Genomic DNA, 27,976 nt, shown 5'->3' on the forward strand with positions numbered 1-27,976 from the left:
ACAGGGAAGAGAAAGAAGGTTTACGAGCGATAAACAAATAGCAGCTGTGCGACGAAATCAGGTTGAAACGGTCGTCCGCGCCAAGTTCCAACGACGGTCGTCGTCGCGTCTCTCGCTCCGCGAGCTTCCAGTCAACTTTTTCGTCGAGCCGGTGAATAATCGAAGACCAACCGACGAACGCGTGTCTGTAAATGCTCGTTTTGTTCCCCTTTATAGCCGGTCAAAAAATTCGTCGGAATAATGGGCAAGCCTGTAACGTGATGTAACGTGTTTACGTTTAGCCGGACTGATTTCTGAGTCACGATGACGACGGGAATCTTCGGACGACACCGTTGAAAGAATGCGTTGTTTGCGACCAAACGAATTAAAACATGGAAGGAGAAGGAGGGGCAGAGTCCCGATCGTCGAACTTTTAAGAAGACCGATAAAAAGACGGCGCTGTAGGATAAGTGAAAAGTACAAAAAGGGGCTGCATCGATGGTGAGAGTCGGTTAATGGACGTTCGATCTTACGATAAACACGAACGTGTTTTTCCGCTTGTGTTTCAGAGGAACGTGGAAACTCGGAAGAAGAAGAAAAGAAGAAGAAAAAATTGTAAAAAAAGAAAGAAACGGATGAGACGATGATGGGGCGAACAAGCACGCGGACCATCGAGTGGAACGCAGACCGAACTCGATACGGCAGAAGTAGAAGCAAAGTAGAGGCACCGGTGGCAGCAACAGCGGTACAGGTTCCACCGAGTGGTTGGTCGTCGTGGGTAAGAGCGTGAGTAGGGCCGAAAACGTTGGAATCGTATCTGACGGTCATTAGCGAGCGCGCGCTTCTGAACCGCGAGATAAAAACCAGAGGACCAACCAAGTAGTATTTTACCGGGGACATAGTTCCCAGGAATGATCACTATGCGAAGGTCAACCGATTATGAAAAGATAGCGTTCGTGGAATCGTTCTTCCCTTGTTCTCCTCTTCTCCGTTTTCCCTCGAATTCCATCGACGATTTATACTTTCGCACGCGAACGTCGATAAATCCTTTTTAATCGTAGCTTCTTGCTTTATAGGAGATATCCGATATCGAGGTTGCACGATTAAGCTGAAATATCGTTGTTCGCGTGCCTGCGATTTCGAAGACCGAAACGACGATGGAGAAACGTCGGGAAAAATATGGAATTCGAAGGATACCGAACGACCACTAAACGCAAGGGGTAATATTCCCTTATCGCGACGAATATGGCAATAAAAACGGAGGAAACGTCCTGAAAGGGTTAATTTCTTTTTTCGCAACTTTGTTCCGCGAAACATTCGCACAGCATTAAAAGTGTTTACACGCGGAACATTTAGATAACTTCATTTGCCACTTACGCTTCTACTTTACGTTACGTTCCGGTATAAATTTCGCGTTGAGTATCGTTTAAAAATTTCCGTCGAATTTCGAGCGGCATTTTCGATGCAAGCAAGAGGGGCCAGTGGGACGGACATATCGTGGAACGCGTTATTTCTGGACGCGTTTACGAGTGATGAAAGAACAGAAGAGGGCAGACGGTGAAACGTCTCGAAAGCGCAACAAGCCCTTAATGATGTCATAATTGAATAATGCCCATAATCTTCCGTGGATCTGGCTTTTTGCCGTTTTCTTGCCGTCGCTTTTCGTCGATCGCTTTAAATTGAAGCAGTTACACACGTAAATACGTCGAGTAAAAAGATGCTGCCGCCTCGTAAAAACGTCGATCATAGTAACGAGTATTAATTTGTAACGCGTATCCACAAATTGATCGATTCTCTCCGCATCGGCTCGTCTTTCCACGCTTATTTGCAAATACTCGCCTAGAATTGTCGTTGAAGTCCGTTTTCGTCGGTCCAGCGTCCAACGTTTACCAACTTAACAACCGTGTAACTCGAGTGTGACGAACGAGGTACGTTCGTACGAAGGTAAAAAAAGAAAACAAACAAGAAACAAAAACAAGGAAAGAAGGTAAGAATTAGAGGAAACATCGAGCCGAGCCATGGACATCGATAGGAGGCAAAGTAAACGAAGGGACAAAAGAGGCTCATTAAGCCCTAAGGTGGATAAATCCGAGATCGGTGATCAAAATCCATAAAGGCAGAGTGAAGAAAGGCAGAGAGAGAGAGAGAGAAAGAATGAGAAAGAAAGAGAGGAGAGTGAATATAGTGGAGGTAGGTTTCATGCAAAGCATACCAGTGAAATTATATGGCGAGAATACCTGGTTTTCGAGTGCTCGTGTCAAATGTCCAGGACATTGGGAAAGCAGGTAAAGATTAGGAGGAACAACAATGCGCGCGCCCAGTGGCCCCGCATTGGGAAGGCGAACGACAAACGACGGACGGTGAACGAGTGGCAACAGAGGTGTATAAGTCCTTTAAAGGATTCGACTATGCTGGTGGAACGGAGCGAGAATCGAAGATGACGGAGAGGCAGAGAAAGACAGAACGGAACGCAGAGATCGAGAAGATATCCCCACGGGGCACGGAACGATCATCCATGGGATAAACGGTATGCGGTTCTGGAATTTCGTCCTTTTTGTGCGACCGGTGATTTCAATAGACGAATCTCGAGACCGGCATAGGTTCCCGCTGCGCGTATTCTACGGTGACATTTTCAGAAGACTAACAAGAATAATATTTCAATGGGGGTTCTGTTGTGCGTTTGGTCTGCTCGCTGCGACGCGCACAGGAATATTGTTGCATCTTCGCCGCAGAATCTTACCGACGCGTATATCTAGAGAAAATATATCGACGCTAAAAGAGCCACGTTCGAATCTTTAACGTCTATATCGATAGCGAGGAAAGATAAAATCCTGTACGACCTCCCCGTCACGCTTCGCTTCCTCTCTTCTTTTTCTTCTTCTTCTTCTTCTTCTCCTTCTCTCTTTTTTTTCTTTTTTTTTTTTTAATCGATCTACAGCCCGTCCTCGGCAACTTTAGGTAATTCTTTCTCTCGCTCTCTGCGCGTACGACCGAGATCGATACGCCGACTTTCGTTCAAATGTGCAAGTTCATCCGGTATCATATCTTTTGAAATATCGTTCGGCGTGGTAGGAATGCGCGCGCGGGCGGAACGAAGCTTAAATCTCCCTCGTTAAGTAACGCTGCCATTCCTTTTCTCTTTCTCTTTACCTTCCTTTCCTCTCCTCCGTACACCGTCCACCGTCCGCCTTTAAATTGTCTCGTTTCTGTTACGATTCATTTTTCTCCTACCCCGTTACCACACCTCTCCTCTTTCTCTTCGTTCTTACTTTTTCCGCGGCTAATTTCCTTATCTCGCGGCCACGGATTTTCGCTCTTGTAATTCGATCAACGACAGACATCCGTTCGTCTCGTCCGAAGAATCTTTTCGCAACGAGAATACGGTACGATACGGAGCCTAGTAGAGAGAAGAGAGAAACCGATGGGGATGAATTTTGCGAGCGAAGGTGAGCGAGCCTCGCTACAGAGAAACGATTTTAGAGCTTTCGTGTTCGCAATTCCTCACGCCCACAGATTTGATTTCTCCGTCCGCGTCGTTTCGTTCCGATTCTTCTTCGCGCTACGCCTTCTAAAGAAGACGTTGAAAAATGAACAGGATGACGATTGTGATTACGAAGGGACGGACAACAGCAACGAAGCGAGAACGAAGATGATGATGATGAGCAAGTAGAAGATTAGCGTAGCATTAAAGGTGCCATCCCGATTTCCTTTATTTCGTGCCCCGTGAAGATCCACCGGCCGACGAATGAACGCGACGAACTTTATAAATGCACCCTTGTAAATCATTTTCTCTGCTCCTTTCGCAGCTCCGCGCCTCTTAATGGTGCAAGCTTTTAATTTCAATAACTTACGGTTAAAGCGTCGCGAAAAGAAAAAAAAAAAAAGAAAAAAAGAAGAAAAACAGATATATATTAAATCTATAGAAAAATATAGAAATAATAAAACGAATCGACGACCGGTATGGATCCACGTTTCGATCGTGACAAAGTTTACGGGAATTCGCGTTACGTAAAGCTCATCGGATCGGGGTTGATTATTTCCCTGTGAAACCAAATGGGAGGGGAAACATCGTGAAATGGTCGCGGGATACCGTTGTTAACCACAGAATGCACAGCGAGGCATCGCTCGATCGGCGGTTTTCATGTAGCGGACCTTTTTTTTGCGAGGCTACCGGCTAGACTTTGTTGCTGCAACGGTACAGGCGCAACGTCGAGGCGAGCAAAAAAAAAAAAAAAGAACAGCGGAAAAAACAGAGAAAATAATGATGATGAGCGAGCAGGGTATTAACGTAGACCTTTCCCCTTTGGAGCAGCTTTCCCGTAGATCGTTCCACGGGGTTAAAAATTCTCTGCCGCGACTTAAATGGATAGCGTATCGTGTCACGACAATTTCTCCGTGACAGACGGCAGAAACGACGAATGGAAAATTAATTCGTAAGTAGAGAGTACGGTTTCGCGTTTAGCGGCATAAACTATATCGAGCAGCGGGAGGACAGATACGGAAATCACGATCGCCAGGCATTGGATAAGTGCATTTGATAATAACACGTTGTACGATGGTTGCGGATCGATGGAACTGGATGGAACGAATCGCTGTCGTCAAATGGCGAGAAAAGAATAAGAAAAGAAGAAGAAATGGGATCGTTGAAATGCATAAACGACGTACTTGCATGGAGATTACGTGGAAAGAAGAACGAAAGTTCCAGGAGACTACTTTCGTTTGCGAGTACCCGTTTTGTTACGTAGATAGCTACGAAGAATATCGAGGAAGCTCTTTCAAAGACATTTTCTTTCTTTTTTTTTTCGTATATCGACCTCTCCAAAGAATCGTCGAATCTTTATCAAGCAACATGTTTCCACCACTCGGCCGGTTGGTATCGATAAACTAATCATACGATTCGCAATAGAAGAGACAGCGAATCTAATCGCGGCCTTCGTCTCACCTTTGTGCGAATTAATTTCAACGGTACGCTATCTGGCGAAGATGGCGAGATAGTCGATCGTGAATGGTCACACGTTCCGCGTACGATATACGGATAGCGATTTACTTTGTAGAGAGGTTTCGGCCGGAGCTGGACCGCGTTTGCGGAAGTCGAACGGAATTCGAACGATCATCGATGAAATATTAAATACAGAGGGTCGAAAAAGTGGCTCGCAGTTCGCCGTTCCAAATCCTTAATACGGCAATAACGATTTAACCGCTGGTATCGCTATATACGTTATTACGCGGCCATATTTCAGAAAGGACGAAAACGTCGGCGTAGTTAATTGACGGTTTATCGCGGCTAAACGAGCGCTATTAATCGGACACCGACATAATTATCATCGACTATTATTAAATTCTCTGGGCCCGTTCGCGCGCGTTCACTCGGCCGTACACGACCGGTATGCTACGCGCGCCAGCGAGCTCACGCTTTACTCCAGATATATTTATCTAACGTGGCAAGAGAAGAAGGAAGAAGAAAACGAAATAAAAGGAAAAAGAAAAAAGGACGAAGGAAACATTACGCCTACATTTCGCACGAGCTCTCTGGACCCACCCATTGGCGCGCGAACGTGTGTGGGTTTGCCGTTCCGTGGCTCGCGCGCCCATACATCAAGATCACGTTAAAGCCACTTTCTTAAATCAAACGGCGTGCTACTTACTTTATTTATCCGTGTTTCCCTCGTTTTGTCGCCCGGGGATTATCGTATTCCCGTTGAAATCGCAACTTTTCGACCCGATGGCGACCCATTGTCAACGATCCCCGCTGCCCGAGACGATCCTTTTTATTCGACGACTCTATCGGGGCACGCCGGCTATTACTCGATGCTATTATTATCCGTTCTAACTTTCTAATATTAGATACAAACGATATTTCACGTAGGACGAATGGAAGTGGAAAGTTTCGATTAACGAGCCGGTCGTGGCACGCTCTCCTTCGAAGATTTAAGGGGTTTAAGTAGATTGTGATCGATGATAAGTCGGAAAAAGAATTTCAAATCGAGAGCGTGATACCGATAGCGCGATGGACCGTCGGTTGAAACTATCGTGAGACGGTTGGCTCGCGACCCAAGCTAATTTACTTGACCGTATTACTTAACGTTAATTGTTTTCATATCGTTAGTCGTTTCTTAAACAGATACGGTAAGTTCGTAATTATCACGGCACTCGCGTTAATAACACCGTATTACGAATACAAGTTACCAAAGGTAAGTTTAATATCGGTAATTAGGTCCGTTAACATCGCGATCCTAACGAAGGAAATTGAATAATACTCACGCTCAGGCGCGCGTTCCTGCCAACGATCGAATCCACGACCCGTTTCGCTCTTTTTTCTTTCACCTTGAAACGCCTCGGTTCCTGGTGTGTACATAGGGCGGCCGCGCTAATGAAATTCGTCAACGAGGCGATCGTGAACGGACTATCGGAACGTCATCGTCGACAACCAACTTCTCGAATCAACGGAACACAGCGGATGAAAGTTAAAGGCCGATGGCCCTGTTAATTTTTCCCCTGGAAACTCTACTACGAGCTCGCCTTGTCCAACATGCAAATTGAATTACCCCGGTCGAGGAATGTTCTAATTGACCGGGCGCGGTAAGGTTTGACAAAAATGCCAGGCGATCCGAGACGACATCGGCTACGAATATGTCCCCGCTTTCATCCCCGTGCACCCGGTGCAAAAAACCGATGATACGAAGTCGATGGCCGAACGAAGAAAAAGAACCGCCGGGCCCTGTTGCAAAGGTTGCGCGCACCGAGGTACCGGCAGAGAAATCAGCAGAGAAACCAACAGAGAAACGAACGGAGAAAGGGAAAGGGTAAAAGAAAGATGAGGGGCAAAGACGTAGGAAGAAAGGAAGAGAACAGAGAAAACAAGAGAGAGAGAGAGAGAGAGAGAGGAGGGACGAAAAGAAAGAGAAAGGAGCAGAGCCGAAGAGAAGAGAGAACAAAAGTCGGGTCTGGAACAAAAACGTCCGAACTGTAGTCGGTTCCCGAAGAGAGTCACAGATCCCACAGCGAGCGATAAAGGTAGGGTCAAACGAAACGACGAAGACGGGGACAGACGAAAGAAACGAAAGATAGGAAGAAGCAGGGCCCGAAACTGGGAGCACACTCCTCCAGGGGGAGGAGGGCCAGGCAAGCCATAGGGAGAGATCAGGGTGGGAGAGAGAATCTTCAGAAATGAAGCAGCAGCAACAACCAGCAGCAGTCGCACCGGGGGTAAAGATGGACCGACTTTTACCTACGTCCGGCTGTTTGTATGCGTTCACCCGAGATCAAGTTTTTCTCGAGTTCTGAACCTCCGGCAGCGAGCCAGCCAGCAGCACCAGCAGCTCCGACTCGAATCCAACTTGATTTCCTGGCACGCGGTTCATCTTGTCGTTTATTCTCTCCCACTCTTTGGTCGCGCGTCTTTCTAGCTCGTTCTCGTCGTCTTTGTCCCTCTTTTCGTCCTTTCGCTTTTGCTGGATCATCCCCGCTATGGACGTGTGCGTGACTACGCGTATATAACCGCATATACACACACGCGCGCACACACACACACACGTACCTACGCTATATGGATATCGCAAAGATAGTCGACGATAGTGCTGGAACGAGGGATGGTCCCGCGCTCTGGAACACGTGCCCTTTTCCAAAACGAACAACTATCCTATTCCCCTCGTCGCCCACTGGCTGCCTTTTAGTTGGGAATTATACACGGTGTCGCGTAGCCGCCTAACCACCACCAGAAATTCTACGGCTAATTTTCGGTGAAAAATGTCCTATCGGAAGACCGACGGTCCAGCCGCCCCGCCTCTTTCAAATTCGACGACCGTGAATTTCTCAATTCGGAAACGATTCGAAGGAAAGTGGTCCCGCGTAGCCACGGCCGTTTCGTTTTTCCACGCTCGCGTATTTCGCGTAATTCCCGATCGCAAAGGCTAATAGCTGGAGGGAAGAACGTAAGTACGTACATAGTCGATATCGATTTCTCCTACCATCTCGCGATTAATCCGATCTGTTCTCCCGAGCCGCTATTACGATCGCCTCCCTCCTCCTCGCTACTCCTCTCTTCTCGCTCATTCTCCACGACGTATTGTTTCCGACGATACTCTCGTCTTGCAGATTCTTAGCCGCGACTCTCCATCGTTGACCCTAATTACGTTAAGATCATTCTCTTACGTAACGCGATTCCCAAGCAGACGAATCGCCGTGTCTATCGTGTCGTAAGACGAGAAGCCTGTACGCGTAACGCGCCCTGACGGTGGATTAATAAATCCATGCAGTCGCGTTTAACCGGTGATGAACGAGCCGCCGGTGATAAACAAGCTTGCAGGACGGTTGGCTGCGCGTCGATCGCATCCCCGTGTTTCTCACGATTATCTCTTTCTTTCGGTTTTTCTCTTCGACTACCGCCTCCCTCCAAATCGAGAGGGAAACTGTGCGCGTGTTAAACCGCACATTACTGTCGTCGCTATCGCTCGCTTCCTCAGGACGGATCGTTTCGAGCGAGCACCGGATGGAATTTTTAGCACGTCGACGTGCGCGCCGCGTGAAGCAAGACGAAACGCAAAAAGGAACGAGCTAGAATCGTGGGCTCGCGGTTCTCTACCCCGGAGAAAGGGAGAAAGAAAGCTACACGAGGGGAAAGACGAATCTGCTCGACAAAAAGCGGCGAATGACTTTCAGAACGCACCGGATCATTAATATCTCCGGGATGATCAATCAAAGACGTGAACTTACTTTGGTGGACGTCGTACTGGGCCTGGTACCACCAACACCGATGGCGTACAGCTCCACCTCGTACCACTGGATTCCTGTTTCCCTGTCCAGCGCGGCAGCCGTCGACAATATACCTGTCTTCGTGTCGACGTCGAACAATCTGTCGACCTGCGGACCGCCGCTACCAGCAGTCACGTTCGTCACGTAGTATTCGAGATCGATATTCGATCTACGACTGCGAGCACTCACTCTCAAAATGCTTGTGCCGATCGGCTCGTTCTCGTACACGCTGCCCTCGATCTGGCCACGGTGCTCCCATATTGGTTGATCGTCCCCATCTTCCCCGGGCACTATCAGGGTCAAATAGGTCTCCGTGGATCTTCGTTCCGCCTGAACGGCCTCGTCCGTAGCGCGGATCCCTACTTGATACTTGGAGACCCGCTCGAAGCTGCTCTTCAGGGATCGCGGCAGTCTTATCGTCAGGTGGCCCGTGTTTCGATGAATTCGAAACATGTCCGGATAGTTGATGCTCGATCTAAGTAATTCGTAAGTGACCAAACCGTTGGTGCTCGAGTCCAGATCTCTGGCGACCAGCTGAGTAACCGTAATCTCCTTTTGGTACTGATAGTAATTTCCTTTGAGCGGTAACACGACGGCGGACATGCTGACAAAGATCGGCGCGTTGTCGTTGATGTCCTCGACGATGACGATGACCAATTTTTCCGCGGACAGCCTGGCGCTAGCTGGTTGAGCGCTATCGGTCGCCACGACCACCAACTTGTAGGTGTCGACTTCCTCGCGATCGATCGGCAACAGGGTGTGTATGACACCGGTGGATGGATTTATACCGAATCTTCGAACCTGATCCTCCGGATCTTGACTAGCGATAGAGTACGTGACCACTCCGTTCTCGTTCGAGTCGGGATCCTCCGCCGTGATGGTTACTATCGGCGTGTGCACCAGAATTCCCTCTCTAATTTGTCTGGCTATCGCGGTGTTGGGGAACACCGGCGGATTGTCGTTGGCATCGATAACCTCGACGATCAACGTGGTAACGGAGCTCAACCTCGGATGACCGCCGTCGCTGCAGGTCACGTTCAGCGTATACTTTTCCAGCTCCTCATAATCCAGCGGCTTTCTCAAGTACAACGTCCCTGTCAGAGGATCGATGTAAAAGGTGTCCCTCCTGTTGCCAGCGGATATGGCGAAGGCTAGCTCGCTGTTCGGTCCCAGATCGTTATCCGTGGCTTTGAACCTAAGTAGTTCCGTGTTGGTCGGTGTCGTTTCGAGAACGGAGATGCTTGATTTATCGTCGACGAACAGGGGCACGTTATCGTTCTCGTCGAGCACTTCGATGTGAACGGTCGTGCTCGAGGACAGGCGAGTTTCCAAGCCGGCGTCGTGCGCCACTACAGTCAACACGTACGCGTCCGTAGTCTCGCGGTCCAACTCCTTCGTCAGAGAGATCTGTCCGGTCGCCTCGTCTATGGCAAATCGGCCGTGTTGATTTCCATCCTCCAGAGAGTAAAACACATCCCCGTTCAATCCTTCGTCGGCATCCGTGGTATACACTCGTAACAGTTGCGTGCCGATCGCGGCACCCTCGTTTACCTGTACCCTGTACGGTAACCTCTGAAACTGAGGGATATTGTCGTTGACGTCGGTGATGTAGATGACGACCTTGACTCGATCGCGAAGTCGATTGACTCCGTTGTCGGTGACGGTAGCCTCCAAGGTGATGTAGCTGCTACCGGTATTGGTTACCAGCAGCTCCCTGTCGAACACTCGAAGAGACTTGATGAAACCGTTTCTGGGATCGACGGTGAAGTCCTGTTGACTAGCTGGAAGGGAGAAGACGAGGTCGGCGTTGCGACCCACGTCTCGATCGGTTGCCAATAATTTCCCGACGAACGTGTCCGGTGGCTCGTTCTCGCGTAGGTGGAGGACGAAGCTCGAATTGGTGAATTCCGGCGCGTTGTCATTTTCGTCGATTATGTGAACGACCACCGGTACTACCGAGCTTCTAGACGGGCTACCTTGATCGGTGGCCGTTACCTCGAGCGCGTAATAGTCCAGCTCCTCGCGATCAAGAACGTTCTTCACGTATAACTGGCCGTCCGGGAATATTCCGAACCGATCCTCGGTATTTCCGTCGGTTATGCTGTACAACACCCGGCCGTTAGCTCCGAGATCGACGTCGATAGCGGTCAGGGAGAAAAATCTATCGTTGACCGGTGTGGACTCCGGTAGCGACGTCTCGTAGCTGGTCAGCTTGAACACCGGCGTATGGTCGTTCACGTCTTCGATGGTTACCCTGACTTGATGCTGAGCGGATAACGGCTGATTTCCGGAATCCGTGGCGGTTACCTCCAGGTGTAGTACCGTTCCCGGCGCAGCTCGTATCGGCTTGTCCAGATAAATAATGCCAGAATTTTCCGCGACTCTGAACTGTCCTCCGGGATTGTGAGTCAACGAATAGACGATCCTCGCGTTGGCGCTGGCATCGCGATCCCTGGCGCGAGCCAGGCACACCTCTTGTCCTACGGCCGCGTTTTCCTTCAGAAGCACCTCGTCGCCGATCTCACCCTTGGGAAATCTCGGCGGGTTGTCGTTAATGTCCAGCACCGTGATGTTTACGGACGTTTGCCCGTAAGCGAGTCCGGCTCTGGCCGATAATTGCAAACTGTAGTAAGCCACCTGCTCCCGATCTAAACACCCGGAAGTACTGATCGTGCCGGTACTCTCGTCTATCTTAAAGTTACCCTTCGGATCGCCGAACACGATGGCATACGAGATCTTGGAGCTGTCGTATTGCGTAATCTGTACGGTGCCCGCGTCTCGAGCGAACACGTTCGACATCGCGCCGCATTCTCCCCTGTCCTCGGCTATCCTGAACTCGTAACCGTTGTAAGTGTCGAACTCCAGGTGTTCCAAGTCTTCCTCGCGAATGATCTCAACCAGAGCGTTTCTGCCAGCCACTCTGTCCCCGGTGTCTTTGGCCGATATGTTCAATTCGTAGAGGGTCTTGTGAGCCGCCCTCAACGAACCCTGAAGAGTGATCTCGCCGGTTCTCTCGTCGACTGTAAAGAGTCCCTCGCCACCGGATTCCAGCGAGTATCTGACCTGAGCGTTCTCCCGAGCATCGGCATCGGTCGCCGTCACTTTGCCCACCGATGTTCCTGGCGGAGCGTCCTCCGGTATGGGCATTAGGTACCTCCACGGATAAAACACCGGCGAATTGTCGTTGACGTCCTCTAGAGTCAATATCACCGTCGCCGTGGACGATTGCGGCGGAGTACCTTGGTCCTTGGCGATTACCAGAATCTGATATTCGGCGGTGGTCTCGCGATCCAAGTTCACCTTCGTGGTCAATTGGCCGGTCAGTCCGTCGAGGGCGAACGTTTTCGGATAATCCCTGGACACGCTCGAGTGAAAGCTGTACGCGACGCTACCGTTCGTTCCTTGGTCGTTGTCGACCGCCGTTAACGTGGCCACGAGACTCTGCGGCGGGGTATTCTCCGACAACGTGACGCGAACCACGTTTTGCGAGAATCTAGGCGCCTCGTCGTTCTCGTCGAGAATCGTAACCTTGAGGTGAGTGGAAGCGTACTTGGGATTCGGACCACCGTCTCTGGCGGACACGTGCAACTCTATGCTTCCTTGCACCTCCCTGTCGAGGGTCGCCACGGTGGTGACCAGACCGGTGTCCTGATCGATCGCGAACCAACCTTGCTCGTTGCCCGAGTCGAAATCGTAATAAATTCTCGCGTTCAATCCGGAATCGGCGTCCGTCGCGGAGATGCTAGCCACGAAGCTGCCGGTAGGCGAAAGTTCCGACAGCACCGCGGAATATTCGCTCTGTTGAAAGACCGGTTCGTGGTCGTTAACGTCGTTCACGTGGATCACGAGGTAGGCGGTTGCCGATCGCGGCGGCGTGCCTTTATCGGTCGCCACCACGGTCAGATTGTATTTCGGTATTTCCTCGCGGTCCAGTCGACCGTTCACGCGAACTATATCGAAACTAGGAGTATTGTCCAGTCTGAAGTGGCCCAATTCGTTGCCAGCACGAATTTCCACGGTGGTCTCGCCGTTCAGACCCTCGTCGTTGTCGATAACCGCGACTGCGGCCACGATCGAATCCTTGGCGGCGTTCTCGTCGACGGTGGCGAACCCCGGCGTAGATGGGAAATAGCTGAACTTTATTTCAGGATCGTGATCGTTCGCGTCCAATAGATTCACCGTTACGTAGGTCCGGCCATCCTGCCTCGGCGAGCCGTGATCTCGAGCAAAGACCGTTATGACGCAGCTCTTTGGACAACCGTCTCCTAGACGCGCCGCGATCGTACAACTCTGTTGCGGACAATCCAGAGGCTCCACCGTCGTTATGGTGCCTGTTTCCGGGTCTATCGTGAATTGTCTCTCGGTATCCGGTAAATAATACGTCAGCTTGGAATTGTCCTCGGAATCTTTGTCCGTCGCGCGAACCGTCAACACTTTGGTTCCTACCGGGGCACTCTCGTTCAGAGCGACCACGTAGTCGCTCTGTTGGAATATCGGAGGATTATCGTTCACGTCCAACACGGTCACGTTTACCAGAAGATAACCCAACCTCGGTGGTCGGCCTCTGTCCCTCGCGCAAACGTTCAACGAATAAAATTCTACCTGTTCTCGATCCAATTTTCCCGTCGTTTCCAAATGCAGATAGGACGTTTCACCGGTCGGATTACCGGTCACTTCCAAACGAAATTTCCCATCGGTGTTCCCATTCACGATGAAGTAATCGTCGACCACGCCGTTCTCCAGCGTATCCTTATCCGTGGCAGCATCCAGCAACAATTTCGTCCCCACCACCGCCGATTCCGAGAAACTCACGGCTATACTCGACTCCGGAAATTCCGGATCGTTGTCGTTGATATCCAGCACGAGGATCCTCACTTCGATCGGATAGGTCGGCTGGCTGGACAACACGACCAGGTCGAACCTATCGCTGCTCAACGCTTCCCTGTCGAGGACTTTGGCCGTTCTGATCTTGCCGGTTTCGGCATCCAGCACGAATTCCTGCGGCGGCTCGTTGAACCTGTAGGTAAAGCCAGGCTTGACCGGTATCAGGCCTACCAGGGTCCCCTTCGGCTCGCCTTCTCTGACCTCCAGTTGAACCCTGGTATCGACCGCTCTGCTCTGCATCGCCAGGCCCATCGCGGCCGCGCTGTCCTGTGGTAACATCGGTGACCGTCGTGGCACCAGTCGCGTCACCCTTTGAGGTAGTTTGCGTGAAAAATAATCGGACGCGTGTCTCTCCTGGCCGTTCGGTTGGCCGCCATTTTGGTCCACCGACAACAGTGCCAGGACCAGGGCTAGGACCATCGAACTTCGAATGATCATCTCTTCTGTCCCTTCGAACGCGCCCCCTTCCTTACCTAAATTCCTCTCCTCTTCGACGACATAAAAGTATCGCTGCTCCTTTGATACTACCTCTCGTTCTTTTTCCTCATCGTCGGCCGCACGTTCATCTTCCCTCTTGTACGTTTTCTTCACGTAGTCGATGCTGGCACGCTCGACATGGCACGACCGAACCACGAGGCCAAACGATCCGAGAGTCAACGAGCGGCCGACCAGTTGCTTCGATCGCTAACGGATTCCATGCTTTCGATCTTTCTCTGTGTGTATTCGTTTCTTTCCTTCTTTCTATCCGTTTGCTCATCCGTGTTCGTAGGTCCGTGTCTCTCAGCTTCTCTCGGCTTCTTCGTTCGAAACCGGGCTACGTTCTAACCGGGCTCGGCTCGAAATCGGATTAAGGATGCCTCGAAGGTGTGGGCGTTTTCTTTTTTATTCGCTCCTTTTTGCTCGTTGCCGCGGAAAGTCAAGTGAACACGAGAGACTCGAGCCGACAGAGGGGGCACTGACCCGCAGAGCCGCGCCTCGCGAAACGCGTCTGCGGATGCTGCACGCCTCCGATCCTCGATACTTTTCCACCTTCCACCGATCACCACCACCACTACTACTACTACTACTACCACCACCACCACCACCACCACCACCTCCACCACTACCACCAACTTTTCGATCCTCTCCGAAATCTGAACGATCCACCCTGTGATACGCGCACGGTAAACAGGGTAAGGTGGTTCGGTGGCGGAACGTTGTCGGATCAGGATTTTTCGCGCGACGCCGCCACGGTTTCCGACCACGTTCGCGGTCGCTGCTCCCTCGCGTTCCTCCGTGTCACTCGATACACCGACACGCGCGATCTTTCCGCTTTCCGCGGTTCCCACCGCTTTTCACCCTCTTCTGTATCGGCTTTTCCTCTCGACACGACACTTTCTCAAAGTTGCCGTGTCACGTGCGGATGGGATCAGAGATCGAATCACTTTCCGATATCGAGCCTTTGCTTCGCACAGTCAAACATCCAAAGTTGATTGCCAGCAGCACATCCACCACTAACGGCACAAAACAAACACGTCGTTGGTGAACGATAACCACTGACTCGTGGATGACGATGGTCTTCCGGCGGCACGACACGGTGCGCTTTTGCTCAGTACGACGTGCAACGTCGTAACGAGATCGTTCTTCGAACGTTACACGTTATGATCGGACCATCCATCGACCAACCGGCGGTTGGCGGACACTTGCTCGTGGAAACTCGAACGTCGTCGTATCAGAGTCGCAGTTTGTGTCGCGATGAGTTTCGCACTCGCGCACGCGACCGTGCTTCTCCCGTGCGTCCACGTTCGCGAAACGTTGGTTTCACGGGGGGAGCGGGGTGAAAAAGATCAAGGGGTAAACAGCGAGAGACGCGAGAGCTAGAGGCGAAAAGACGCGAGTGTGCGCGACCAGCGAAACTTACAGGGGGAAGATAACCGAAAGACGAAGAAGAGAAACGAAACGAAAGGGTAAAAAAGAAAGACACGCGCACACGTACACGAAAGGAGCGAAAAGAAGGAGTAACGTGGGCCGTAAACGCGACGACGTAAGGCCCTGTGAACGTACGACGACGAAGAATATCACCTTCCCGAGGACTGACCTGACTCGACTGAACCGAGACGGTCCCAGAACCTCGCCGCTGCCAGGAGAAGCATTCTTCGAGCTTGCTGACGCCGTCCCTCTCCGATCCATCGGGCCCGATGTATGCATCCGTTTCTCTCGCTCTTCCTTCGTTCCCCTCTCTTTCCTTCTCCGTTTCTCCTCTCTCACCGTTTACACTCCCCGCTCCTTTGCCGCGCGCTCGCACACCTTCCATCGATATCACTTTTTCTCTTTCTTCGAAGAAACCTTCGGCCTTCTCTTTCTCTCTTCGGCCACCGTCTTTCGCGTTTCCTCTCTCTTCCACGCGCCAACGCTCTTTGTCGGTGTTCCTCTCTCGCTTCCACTTCCTTTGCCACCCTTTTATCAATATCTTTCCTCCCGTTTCGACTTTGTACAAACTTCTTTGATCCATCGTCTTATTCCAAGCTCGACACGTTCTATCCCTTTTGGTCTCCTGTACTCTCGGCTTATCTCTGTTTTTTCGTCCCCTCCCCCCCCCCCCACACACACATACACTTCCTGCCACTGCTCTTCGATACAACCTTCTTTCTCAGACGTATTTAGAAAAGCCTCATCTGGGCCCGCATGCTCTTTCTTTTCTCTCCGATTTTCTCAGGCAACCTATCTACATCGCATTTTCTCCCTCCCCCCTCTTTCTCTCTCTCTTACCCTCCTTCTCTAACTCCTTCCCTCTAGCGATCGGTGTTGCTTTTCCTCTTCGTCTAGTAAAGCATTCGCGAACCCTCCTTTTCCGAGACACCGGTTTCCATCCTTATCTCTCTGGAACTCAGACCATCTTTGTCTAACCAGGCATCGATAGCGTTTTCCCTCTTCGTCTAGAGAAACATTCGCGGTTTTCCTTCTCTCGGCCCTTCTGCCTCTATCCTCCTCCATCTAGGCTCTTTGATTCGTCCCATCTTTGTCCGTTCCGGTAGTGTCTCCATCTTACATTGTTTCTTCTTCGTCTGATGCGAGGTTCGTCGGTCGTGCTTTCTCTCTCCACTTGGGACATGCTAGTTCCACCACCGGCGTGCACGTTCCCTCCCACCCTGGGCCCTACGTGTCTTTTCCTTGCCCCTCCATTCTGCTGCGGAAGGTGGCCGGGCCCCTCATAGCGCCCTCGTTCCCCGTCTCTGTCCCCGCGGCCGTTATCCTCCCACCTTCGACTCTATCCTCGCGCATCCCAGCGTCGTCTCGCGCTGAGATATTCTCCCTTTTGCCCTCGAGGAACGAGCAATGCGGAGGCTCAGGTATGCAAGATGGCCGCCGCTGAGAAGCGTTCGCAACGAGGACCGCTTACGGGCGAACCAGGGAAAGAGACCGGCTGCCCGTGAAACGGAGATGGAGCTAGCCGAGGGACGAGGACGAGACTTGCGTCGTATCGGAGGGACGAGGAAAGGACGACCGAGATGAATAATGCGCGGGGGAGGAGGGGTAGCAGAAGAACGAAGAGGAGAGGACAAGAGAGAGAAAGAGGCGGTTAGGTTGACAAGGGTGTGGGGTGGCGAGGAAGAGAGGCGGTGGAACGAGAGGTCTAGAACCACGATGCCGTAGATATATATCCGCGGCCCTGTAGCCACTTTTATAACTAATCCGTTACCACGATCGAACGCTTCGCTCGAACTTTCCACCTCTCTTCCCTCTCGGCTCTCTTCCGTCTTCTTTTTTCTCTCGATCGAGAGCACGGCCGCGCGAGCTACACGCGCGACTAGATTCTCTTCGCTGTTTTCCTTTAATCTAGTTTACTGGGTACCGGCCGCTATATGGACACCACCGACTCCTCCTCCCTCTACCGACCGTATGTGCCGATTACCGTATCGATAGCTAACCCGATTTACGCGTATGCGCCCACCGCCGCTTCCTTCCTTTCTTCCTCTCTTTTTTTCTCTCTCCTCTTCCTTTTTTTCACGACGTAACGTAGAATCTTGAACACAACGTCGCGTGGATAAGATTAAACCCGTGTGCGGACGGTCCGAGGAACGTTTGAGAAATCGTTATCTAGCAAGAACGGAAAGTATGCACATACCTACTACGCGCGCGGGATGGAATGCCATGGAAAATTAGGAGTCTCGAAGCTTTGCCTGCCAACAGTTTCGACTTGAACGTTTTAAGGATCTTTTTATCCAAATGAATCTGGTCGAGGCGTTTCGAACGGAAGCTATCCGTCGGAAATTGATCTTTTACTTGATTTTTATAAAGTGACGCTCGACAACGTGTCGGTTTTATATCAACTTCCTGATTGGCAAAGGTTAACGACAAGCATTTGTCGTGAAAGAGGGTGCGGCAGGATGCCGCCGGTACCCGCGTGCTTGATATCCGATGTTCAGCGGTACGACAACGTGCATGCATATGCCATTTGTTGGTCCATGATATTCGAAAGGTTACGATCCGAAAGACGACAAAAGATCCTGACATTTATCCAGACGATACGATACGAGCTCTGTGTGATACGACCAGTTTTACAATTCATCTGGTCGCTCGAACCGTATCGCGATCGCGTTAGTGTGAGAAGAACTGCAACGTTAAAAACGATTTTCTCGAACGTAACTTTGATTAATTGGATGCGAGTTTTGAATGGAAGTAGAAGACGCGGTAAACAAGTAGTAATAACCATGAAAAGTCAGCCAAGATGACTCGCGGTAGGAATAACTAATCTCGGTACAAAGGGTGATTTATCCGCGACACGCTTCCCATAAATGAACGTGATAAATTTAATAGAAAGCGAAATAATCGCTGTTATTCTTGAAATCTTCCGTTCGACGTTAAATCATCCGCGGCCCTCAACAAACGGTATATTAGGTATTCTTATCTTGCAAGTATCTCAACTTGGTATCTCAACTTCCGAACACACGTAGAGAACGTACTTTCCTGTAGGCCGATTTACCAATATAATTGTACAAGGTAGATCACTTGATCGCGGTAACGCGCATCCACCAAAGCGTACTTCGTACATCTTATTGGTAGATCCGCAATGGTACACGATGGATCGTTATTCGTCGAGAAAGCTACGGTTCGACCAGAAATCTGATCGCTTTCCGCGTAGGTAAGCGTAACGATCGCCAACACGGTCTTTACCGAATCGCGATATCTTGGTCGAGTGCGAAAGTGGATCGTTGCAAACTTCTTAACAACTTATTTTGCGAGTCACGCCCGTATAAATTTACCGCAGATCGTTCTTCACTCGAAATGGTCTTTTGCGCCCACTTGTCTAACATTATTTCGCGTTGCTACCATATACGGAGCAGCATCATTCACAAAACAGTAAAATTCTATCGAGTTGCGGTGTGTCACGTGGGCGTTACATGCAACAGCTTCATTGTTTCACCGAACAATAACTGTAACACGTTCTCTTCTGTTTATCTTCGACCGTTGGACAACCGCACAAAATGTGTCGATTGTCGGTTGCTTCTGGACTACCTTCAAATGGAAGAGAAAAAAACAATGAAGAAAACCAGGGAAGAAATTTCTTTTGTATATAAAAAAATCGTTTCGTCAAAGATTTATTCATCGATGAAGATTATTAGAGAGTAAGATGTACAAGCTTTATTGCATAAATTTATACAATAAGAAAAGTGTGTTTATTTTCTAGGTGCTCCATACGCATCCGGCATTCTTTCTATGGTGTACCTATGCTGAGCAACGTACATTATAGGTACACCAGGTATTTTTCGTATTCTCCTCTTTAGATCTTTGTCATTAGTTGCCACAATGTAGCATTTATGCTAAAAAATTGCAGTATTATAAGTATTATAAATTATAAGTACTGTTAGGTAGACTTTTGATTTTGGAACAAATTATACTCACTTGAGTTACTCTATTGACGATACAGTCATCCGCATACGTGCCTTTGTGCATACAGTTTAACCTTTCGAATCTAGGATCTTTCATAATCTTTAAAGCTATTTTATACTTTTGACCCAATTTCTCCATTTCACCCAATACACAATCCGTTATATATGGAATGCATTTAGCATAAAGGCATTCCATCATATTTTCTATGATATCTAATTTATTTTTAATAGAGAAATTTATAAAATTTGTATCTACCAAAATATGATAAGGAGGACCTAGTTGTGTGTTATACTGGAAAAATAACGCGGAGGACTGCTGGGGACTATAATAACATCATAATGATATAATTTTATAATCTAATATTATAAAAATATTACAACACATACGACAATACTTACGCTTCTGTTATTTTAATTTCAGTTGGATTTTCTTTTTTAACTTTTTTTGATGGTGCACGAAGCTCTGGTTTTCTACAAATTGTAAATATGCATTGTGTACGTGGTTCTACATAGTAACACTTTTTTACTTTGTGGCTGATAATAAAATTGACTTACATTCTTGAATCTGTCAGGCTTATCATTCTTTTCATTAGTGCAAATCTTTGCATAACAACTCTTCGCGTCCTCTTATTTTTTCCCTATACATTTCAAATAAGTTGAAAAATAATTTTATGTTTTGGGGCATAAGTTAAACAAAATTATTGCAATATCAAAATTTAGAAACATAACCTAAATACGCATTTAATATATTTTATAAGAAATGTAATATTTTATAAATAAAATGTTATTTACCATTTTTTATGTTTAATATTCAATACTCTATAATGTTTACAATAAAAATTAATATATCGATAATCTAATTTTTCATCTGAAATTATATACTGCGTTATAAATCACGTACAGAAACTGTTCAGAACTACCAACACTAGTATTTTCTGTTTAATTATCTATTACCCATGCCAACCTAAAATATGAACCTGATAGTATTATATACCTTAATATCGAACAAACAGAATTTAATAACAAATTTATCAATCAAATGTTAAAATTATTTATCAACTATAATTATGATCATTCGCCAATTTGCATATTTACCTTTATTACCATAAAATAAAACATTGCTAAGACATAAATCACTCGCTTTGCTATATGATAAACTTCAATAAAATCAATTTTTATTACAGAAATATTACACAAATTTATATTGGATCGTAAATAAAATGCTTTTTTCTTTAATTGTATAATTCATATATATAAGTAGAGAAAAAAACGATTGAAAAATAAGGGAGAATTGTAACGCTGAACTCAGTTTAGATGTATTTCCTAAAAGCGCAAACATTGTTATAGTTCAAAGTTTTCTCAAGTTGTAATTAAATTATTAAAATATAATTATTTGTTTCAAAGGTTATTTCGTTCAAGTTTTTGTTCATTTCTAGGCGACTTGTCAGTTTCATCAAACCATTCAATTTTAATTGAACCAATCGGAAATTCTCCGACTTCCCGGGCAGCCACAGAACGAACTCGAATAGCGATAAACGAGATAGTTATAAATTCAAGAAAAATTAACTGATTCCTTTACCTATTAATGTAGATTACATACTACATTGTACTACAATTACATACTACATGACAATTATCTTTTCATCGTAATTCATAACTGTAATTTGAACAGATGCACAAGATATTCTTAAATTTTAATATTTTGTATTTTCGCGCGCTTTTTTTCATTGATCGGAAGTAATTTAAGCCAGCTTCCTTGCTAACCCGCCATATTGTTTCCTCTTTGTGTTAATCAAGCGTCGTGTGCAGGACACTTCGTGAAGCGTGTATTTTTGCTCTTTGTTAAAGTACAGAGGAAAATACGTGGAAATGTTAGCATTTTTATTAATATATTATCATTGTTGTTGCTATAGATATAATATATATAATTTGATTAAGTACACAAAAGGATTATTTGTGTCTTAATGTTCCTATAGCTATCGAAATTTGCAATGATCGTTGCACTTTGTTTGTGATCTTTTGTGTTGTGTAATTTGTAGAAGATGCCGAAAAAAGCAAATAAACCGCAATGGGCTGGCCGAGGTGGAAGATGTGGAAATTTTGACGATAAACACTATTTTGGTATATTTTTCGTCATTACTCGTGATAAACTTAGTTGAAATTGGTCTATAATAATCTACATTAATTTTTTGCTTTAAACAGGGCACGATGACCGTGTACCCAGGAACGACAGAGGTTCATATCTTGGAAATAGGCCTAGAGTATCGTTCAAAACACAAGCAAGACCAACAAGGGATGTGCCTAGAAGTCTGGCATTAGCATGCTTAGATGAAGATGTACAAATGGCAACAAGTTCTAATAATAATAATAATAATAGGCAAGTTATTATGACAGGAAGAAATAGAAGGACGCAACGTGGAAGAAATAGTCCTGTGCCACATAGAAGATATCGGACTAGTTTGGTTCCTAGATCTAAGAGATTTCCTATGGGAGAAACTAATTGGTATAAAATTTCTGTAAGTATATCAGGACATAAATTTTAATGTTCAATTTAGTTTTAGTTTTAGTCATAAAAATCATTTTTGATTACAGATACCATATGGACAGAAATACGATAAAGATTATATAATAAATAATCTTCTTAGTTATATAGCACCAGAAACTTTTCTTCCAATAATGGTAAATATGAAACATTTCAATTACATTATATAATTACAAATAAAATAATTACGAAGTGTTAACTCTGTGCTAAATGTAAAAATTTCTCAACAGTATCGGGTTTTCGGAAATGAAGCCAATTTTTACGTAGATGAGGCAAAAATAGCAGTTGCGTTACTTGACTGTGATCGTAAAATTACAACTACTGATGGATACAAATTATTAGTAAGAGTCTCAAAATCACCGTTTCCTCAATGTGAAATTGATGACAAACTGAAAGAAAGATTGAAACAAGCCATGGCTAAACGATTTATGCATGCTACAAATGCACTAGACTTGTCAAGGTTCCACAGAGATCCAGGTTAGAAAAATTTAAAGTAATGTTTTAAACAAAAATTTCTTTGTACGGAATATTGTAGTAATTTTGATTGTTATAGATCTTGTTTCCGACTACTTTTGTGCGCTATTCCAACCTGCAATATTAAAAGTAGTGTTGGACATTGTATCAGAATACATACCAGGTTTAGAGGCATTAAATTTGGATGGAAATAAGTTGCAGACAATCCAAAATTTAAATATTCTGAATAGAAAATTTTTAAAGTTGAAGATATTGTATATTGGAGATAACAGGGTACGTAATTTAAGCTGATACAAGCTAGGAGCATTTTATCGTTTATATTACAGTAATTGATTCAATATATAATTAACGTTTTGTAGATAAAAGATATTAATCAATTGGATATTATCAAAGATCTGAAATTGGAGGAGCTTAAATTGGCAGGGAACCCTATATGCAACAAGTATAAATCTCGACAAAAGGACTACATTAGGTAATGTATTATTTCAACACTATCTTTCTTTCCACGATGATGGGGTCCTCCAGATTTGGGTTGAATTGACACTGTTTACAAATTTTAATTATTACCAACAATTAACAATATATATACTAAAAATATCAACCTATTAATTTATTAGAATATCTATCATATTTTTAAGTTGTATGAAATGAAGTAATAAGTAGTTCTTGAAAATTCCAAATTATTTATGTATTTGTTCCATTACATTAAACTTTTCATTAATAAGGTAAATATTTCTGTTATTACGATTAACGTGGAGCTTCCGGGCTTCTGGCTTTTCTTTCCTGACAACAGTGACGTGCGGAAGAGGTTCCCCAAACTCCTTCGACTGGTATGTAATAAACGATAATCTTATTATCAATCACTATGCTTCATAAAATATAGAATTATTATAATTAAACTACTTAAAATATTTTATAAGGATGGTATGGATCTCCCAAAGCCAATCTTATTCGATGTGGTGCTAGGAAACAAAATACCCCCTTCTCAGAGGATGTTTGTTGCAAATGCAAAAGCACAAGAAATTGCTAGTCAATTTCTACAGCAATACTTTCTCATATTTGATAGTGAGAATCGCCAACCATTGCTAGATGCGTATGTCGAAGATGCGTGTTTTAGCATGACCGTGTTTTATCCTCTTCACTATAGTAACAAGTAAGTTTCTGCATACAAATTAACTCAGAAATAAACGACATATATTTTACTAATAAACGGAATATTGCAGAGCAAGTGGATTAGAAATGGAAGACATTTACGTAACGGACAATAGAAACCTGTACAGAACAAACGATACAAACAGAAGGCAGAAGTTATTAAAACATGGTCGTTTGCCCGTAGTTTCATTTATTTCCGAAATGCCACGAACTTCCCACTGTCTGAATACATTCACAATGGACATCAACCTGATTACAGTAAGATCTTATTTCTTTGTAAACAAAAATGAAATGCGCAATCTATTCGTTATGTTATACAGCAGCTTTATGTTTCTAGGAAGGAATGATGTTGATTACAGTTACTGGACTGTACAGAGAGATTGACAAGAAAGAACAGCCTATTCGATACTTTAATCGAACCTTTATAATAGTACCGGAAGGAAATGGTTACTGTATTCGAAATGAACAACTACATATCAGTCAACCGAAAGACACACAAGTAAAACAATTGAGTAGTGAACAACAAGCGCAAATAGCAAATTCAGGATCACAGACTTCTTCGATTAGCGACAATGCAAAATCATTAACGGTTCAGTTACCCGAAGACGTAAAACAACAAATGACGGTGACGCTCAGCCAACAAACAAACATGAACTTGCAATGGAGTTTAAAGTGTTTAGAAGAAGTATCATGGAATTATGACAATGCACTTTCAGCGTTTCAAGAATTTTACAAACGTGGACAAGTACCAGCGGAAGCATTTAATAAATAGGAATATAATACATGAAGAAGTAAGACTTAGAAAAACTTCAATTTTATTCATTATTCTTTTCTGCTGCATGTATCTTTACAGTACATGATACATTTGTATTGTAATCAGTGTAAAGGTGCAGTTTTCCTAGATATTAGTTCTTTTTCTTTTCTCTTTAAAAATAGGGAGTTAATTTTTTTTCTTACTTTATAGTTATAAGAAATTACTGCTTAAAGTCTTATGCGTTTATTATTTTTATAGCGAATAAAAAGAAGATTGTTGTAAAATACTGAAAACGGCCAATAATTTTTTCCACAAAGTAATGTATTTAACAGCAATATTCTTTTTATGTCAATGAAATGCATAATGCTTTTATCATTAAAGAATACAAGATGTATATTATTTTTATTTCAAGAGTAGTTGTCTTTCGTAAGTTAAAATTTAGCCATGATTTTAGTTTTAAAAAATTTCAGGGGATGTTAATACTAGTGTGCGATACAATTGATTTTGACTTTCATTTTTGTATGTCTGAAGTTTCGTACAGTGATACGATATTCCAAACTTCAGATTTTAATTTCTTATAATTATTTACAACATACAATTGTAATTCACTTTTGGAATTATATCGAACATGAGCATTGTGTTCATTATGAGAAACACAAATAATACTTAGATTTTTCGCACTGCTAGTTCAATTACGAATCATATTTCGTATGTATATAATGATGTGCATTTTATATTATGATTCAAGTAATCTATATTTGATACGTTTGTTCCATCCTAGAATACGTGTGCGATAGTACTCTAACGTTTGTAAATAGACAATTTTATAATACTATATAATTATTTGTGCCTTTCTTTGATTAAACTGTCTCAAATGAAATGAGCATCATTATGTATTTGATACAGATTAGTTTACATTAAATTTAATAAGGCTACAATATCATGAATGTATAATCTTAGAAATATTATATCACATCTCACTTCATATCATGCTGGTTGTTTGTATTTATAACAAATATGTTACATAATTTTATGAACATTTAAGTAATGAAAACAGCCATCACATAGCGTGAAAAAAATCTATTCTCTCTATAGCGAATTTCTTTCATTAGTTTGATATTAATGTTATTGTGATAAAGTAATTCTAGCAAAAGAATTTAACATCGATAATTAAAGAAATACGAATCAACCAGCTTGAAATATTTGTATCAGTTGTTAGGAATTGAAATATCGTGTTAATTTTATACCTTTCGGAAATTGCGCAAATTTATATATAGATTCATTGTTAATGTCTATATCCATCATTATATGTTTCGGTTAAATCTGCAAATCCAAAGATTAGCTACAGTTCGTGAGCATAAATTATTCTATGGTATCCATAAAGAACGTGCGTTTAATAAAACGATATCGCTCTATTATGTTACACATATCCAGAGGATGAAGATGAATTAGCCCTCGCGATATGTAACCTATTCAATTTATTCATTTCTGAAAATGGTCGAGTCGCCTTTGTGACGAAGAGGAAGGAGGACGCTGATGAAAGAACGAAAAACAATAGTTCTGATGGATCAGCTGAGATTCTAACAAAGAAGTTTGATCTACTTTCTTGTCGAAGCTTGTTGATGTGCAACAAAATGTGCTACGACAAACAGTCACACAATATTTGTGCAATGTTAAGAAACGACATGAATATCGAAAAGGCTGAACTGCACTCGACCGTATCAGTTACTCCTGTGAACTGAACCCACAGAAAGTTTCGTGCTGTATTGATGTCGATCAGACAGGAGCTATAACCGGCTCTCAATTTTGTGTCTCTTTGAAAGACATAGTAAATCATACTGGCACACGGAACTGATCAGAATGTATGACAACGAAACTAAAGAATGGAACAAAATGTATTCGATATAACGCAGTTTGTTTAAAAGAATTATTCTACGACATAGAATTATTATTACAATTGTATAAAATAAGCATGATTGATGTATTACCGAAAGTATAATTTATGCTCATATTCTGTACAGATCTTATTAAAATGACAGAATATTTGTAGCAGTATTGCGAGTTCTTTGGGAAAAATATTTGTTCCAATGTACTACTAGTTGTAATCAAATGTTTTTCGTTTTGCTATATAGAAAGAATGTCATTCAAAAAAAGGTAAAAAGAAACAAGAGAAAATGAAGAAAAGGAAACAGGAAAATACAAAAAATGTGAAAAAGATATTTTTATTATCATATACATTACATATGTAGTAATAGATTGATTGATTCAGTAGGGAATATAATTGATATTCCATTGCGAACCATTGCGTTTGTAGCTTTATCTTTAATTAAACAAAATATGTAAATAACTGATTAATGTATATGTTTAAGATAAATTTTTACATTATGTATAGTTGTCAAATTAAGATATTTGAACATAACATATAAAATGGAAATACATAACTTATAATTAATAAAGGTAGATATTTGTATACATAATATATAGGCGTTTTTCATCGGATGCAATAAATATAATGTAAATAAAAATTAGAAATTTGTTAAATAAAATTTGGTTTTTACAGAATAAATGTGGTGTTTGATGTTTTTTAAATATTTCCCGTCCACGAAATATTACGTATTTTCAGGCTCAATCACCGCCGAGATCTCGCTTTCTATCACTTGGGAATAAAAAGTTAATTAATTTTTACTTCTAAAATCATAGGATGCCATAGAATACTTACCTTATCAATTTCTTGTTTCGTTAAGTTCTGTTTTCCTTTCCGTTTAAAGAAACCTAACTGAAAAATGTTATTAAATAAAACATGTTATAATCACGTTCAATAAAAAGATATCTTACCATGTTTAAAATTGCGACACAAATGCATAATAATAACAGTCCGACCAAAACAGAAACAATAATAATCCATAGATGTAGCTTTTCCATTTTTGGAGTGTAATAAAACATTGTCATAACTTCTACCGTGGAACTATTTTTAATCATTTTTAAATTAATTCAGATAATATATAGATATAAATACTTAGAAAATATGTAATAAAATGTAAATGGCAATGGTTCTTTTATTCCTAAAGTTGGCTTGAGAGTTTGAACATTCTTCACGTTAGTTAGGTATACGGCTGAAGCCTCTACGTTTCTTTTGTGTATATCAAATTTATCTAAAAATGATTCCTCTTGAACTTCACCTAGTTGACTATCCATTAAAATACTCTCGGAAGAGCATTCAAAAAGTTCTCCTGATATGTATAGCTAAAAACATATTTCATCGACAATTTATACTTACAAGAAAGAGAGTCTATAAATTCTTACTTGAGGTTTGTACATGTATATATATGGGAGCCCTACTAACCAAGAGTAATTGATCTTTTTTGAAGAAGTATCCAGATTCAACGCTGTATCCTGTAAATGTATATCGTTGCATACTAACCATAAAAATAAATTTGTCGGTATAAAGGGCATATCAAACTGAGATAAATTGTCAAGAAACGACAACTCTATGGACATCGTTTCATTTAAATATACTACATCCATACTCAATAAATTTTCTCGTTTCTTAACGTACAATACACAATATAT

General features: G+C 44.0%; 4 protein-coding genes across 4 annotated transcripts in view; 1 reads left to right on the forward strand and 3 right to left on the reverse strand.

Annotated features, from left to right (window-relative positions):
* The window catches only part of Ft (cadherin-related tumor suppressor fat), a 65,448-nt gene extending 50,782 nt beyond the window's left edge, over positions 1–14,666 (reverse strand). The window contains exon 1 of the mRNA XM_072004778.1: positions 8,692–14,666. Within this exon, the coding sequence (XP_071860879.1) occupies positions 8,692–14,052 (5,361 nt within the window). The 5' untranslated portion in view covers positions 14,053–14,666. The remainder of the gene's footprint in view (positions 1–8,691) is intronic.
* A 4,510-nt stretch (positions 14,667–19,176) lies between these two features.
* Bka (FCF1 rRNA-processing protein Bka) lies at positions 19,177–20,433 on the reverse strand. The gene is made up of 5 exons (XM_072004813.1): positions 20,277–20,433; positions 20,040–20,122; positions 19,884–19,955; positions 19,498–19,807; positions 19,177–19,415 (listed from the first exon to the last, which is right to left on the reverse strand). Exons 1-5 carry the CDS (start codon positions 20,277–20,279, stop codon positions 19,272–19,274), a joined length of 612 nt encoding a protein of 203 aa, XP_071860914.1. The 5' UTR covers positions 20,280–20,433; the 3' UTR covers positions 19,177–19,271.
* Positions 20,434–21,258: 825 nt separating this feature from the next.
* LOC139988532 (nuclear RNA export factor 1) lies at positions 21,259–26,972 on the forward strand. Its single transcript, XM_072006093.1, has 11 exons — positions 21,259–21,355; positions 21,524–21,605; positions 21,687–22,000; positions 22,077–22,163; positions 22,257–22,503; positions 22,580–22,773; positions 22,860–22,972; positions 23,294–23,330; positions 23,421–23,653; positions 23,724–23,910; positions 23,990–26,972. The coding sequence occupies exons 2-11, from the start codon at positions 21,527–21,529 to the stop codon at positions 24,422–24,424; spliced, it is 1,926 nt and encodes a 641-aa protein (XP_071862194.1). The 5' UTR covers positions 21,259–21,355; positions 21,524–21,526; the 3' UTR covers positions 24,425–26,972.
* LOC141445788 (uncharacterized) lies at positions 26,922–27,931 on the reverse strand. Its single transcript, XM_074111816.1, has 2 exons — positions 27,710–27,931; positions 26,922–27,649 (listed from the first exon to the last, which is right to left on the reverse strand). Exons 1-2 carry the CDS (start codon positions 27,929–27,931, stop codon positions 27,398–27,400), a joined length of 474 nt encoding a protein of 157 aa, XP_073967917.1. The 3' UTR covers positions 26,922–27,397.
* Positions 27,932–27,976: the final 45 nt, after the last annotated feature.

This window comes from Bombus fervidus, chromosome 6 (genome assembly GCF_041682495.2).
Source record: "Bombus fervidus isolate BK054 chromosome 6, iyBomFerv1, whole genome shotgun sequence".
NCBI lineage: Eukaryota > Metazoa > Arthropoda > Insecta > Hymenoptera > Apidae > Bombus > Bombus fervidus.

Bases quoted from the DNA above. Each gene is read 5' to 3' on its own strand.
- LOC139988532 (XM_072006093.1), top strand. From the start codon at position 21,527: ATGCCGAAAAAAGCAAATAAACCGCAATGGGCTGGCCGAGGTGGAAGA. The intron at 22,973-23,293 runs GTAATGTATTAT...TCCTGACAACAG, and splicing joins CGACAAAAGGACTACATTAG to TGACGTGCGGAAGAGGTTCC. The intron at 23,911-23,989 runs GTAAGATCTTAT...TTATGTTTCTAG, and splicing joins TGGACATCAACCTGATTACA to GAAGGAATGATGTTGATTAC.
- LOC141445788 (XM_074111816.1), bottom strand. From the start codon at position 27,931: ATGGATGTAGTATATTTAAATGAAACGATGTCCATAGAGTTGTCGTTT. The intron at 27,650-27,709 runs GTAAGAATTTAT...ATATGTTTTTAG, and splicing joins TATACATGTACAAACCTCAA to CTATACATATCAGGAGAACT.
- Bka (XM_072004813.1), bottom strand. The intron at 19,956-20,039 runs GTAAGTCAATTT...TACAATTTGTAG, and splicing joins AGCCTGACAGATTCAAGAAT to AAAACCAGAGCTTCGTGCAC. The intron at 19,808-19,883 runs GTAAGTATTGTC...ATGTTATTATAG, and splicing joins GAAATTAAAATAACAGAAGC to TCCCCAGCAGTCCTCCGCGT.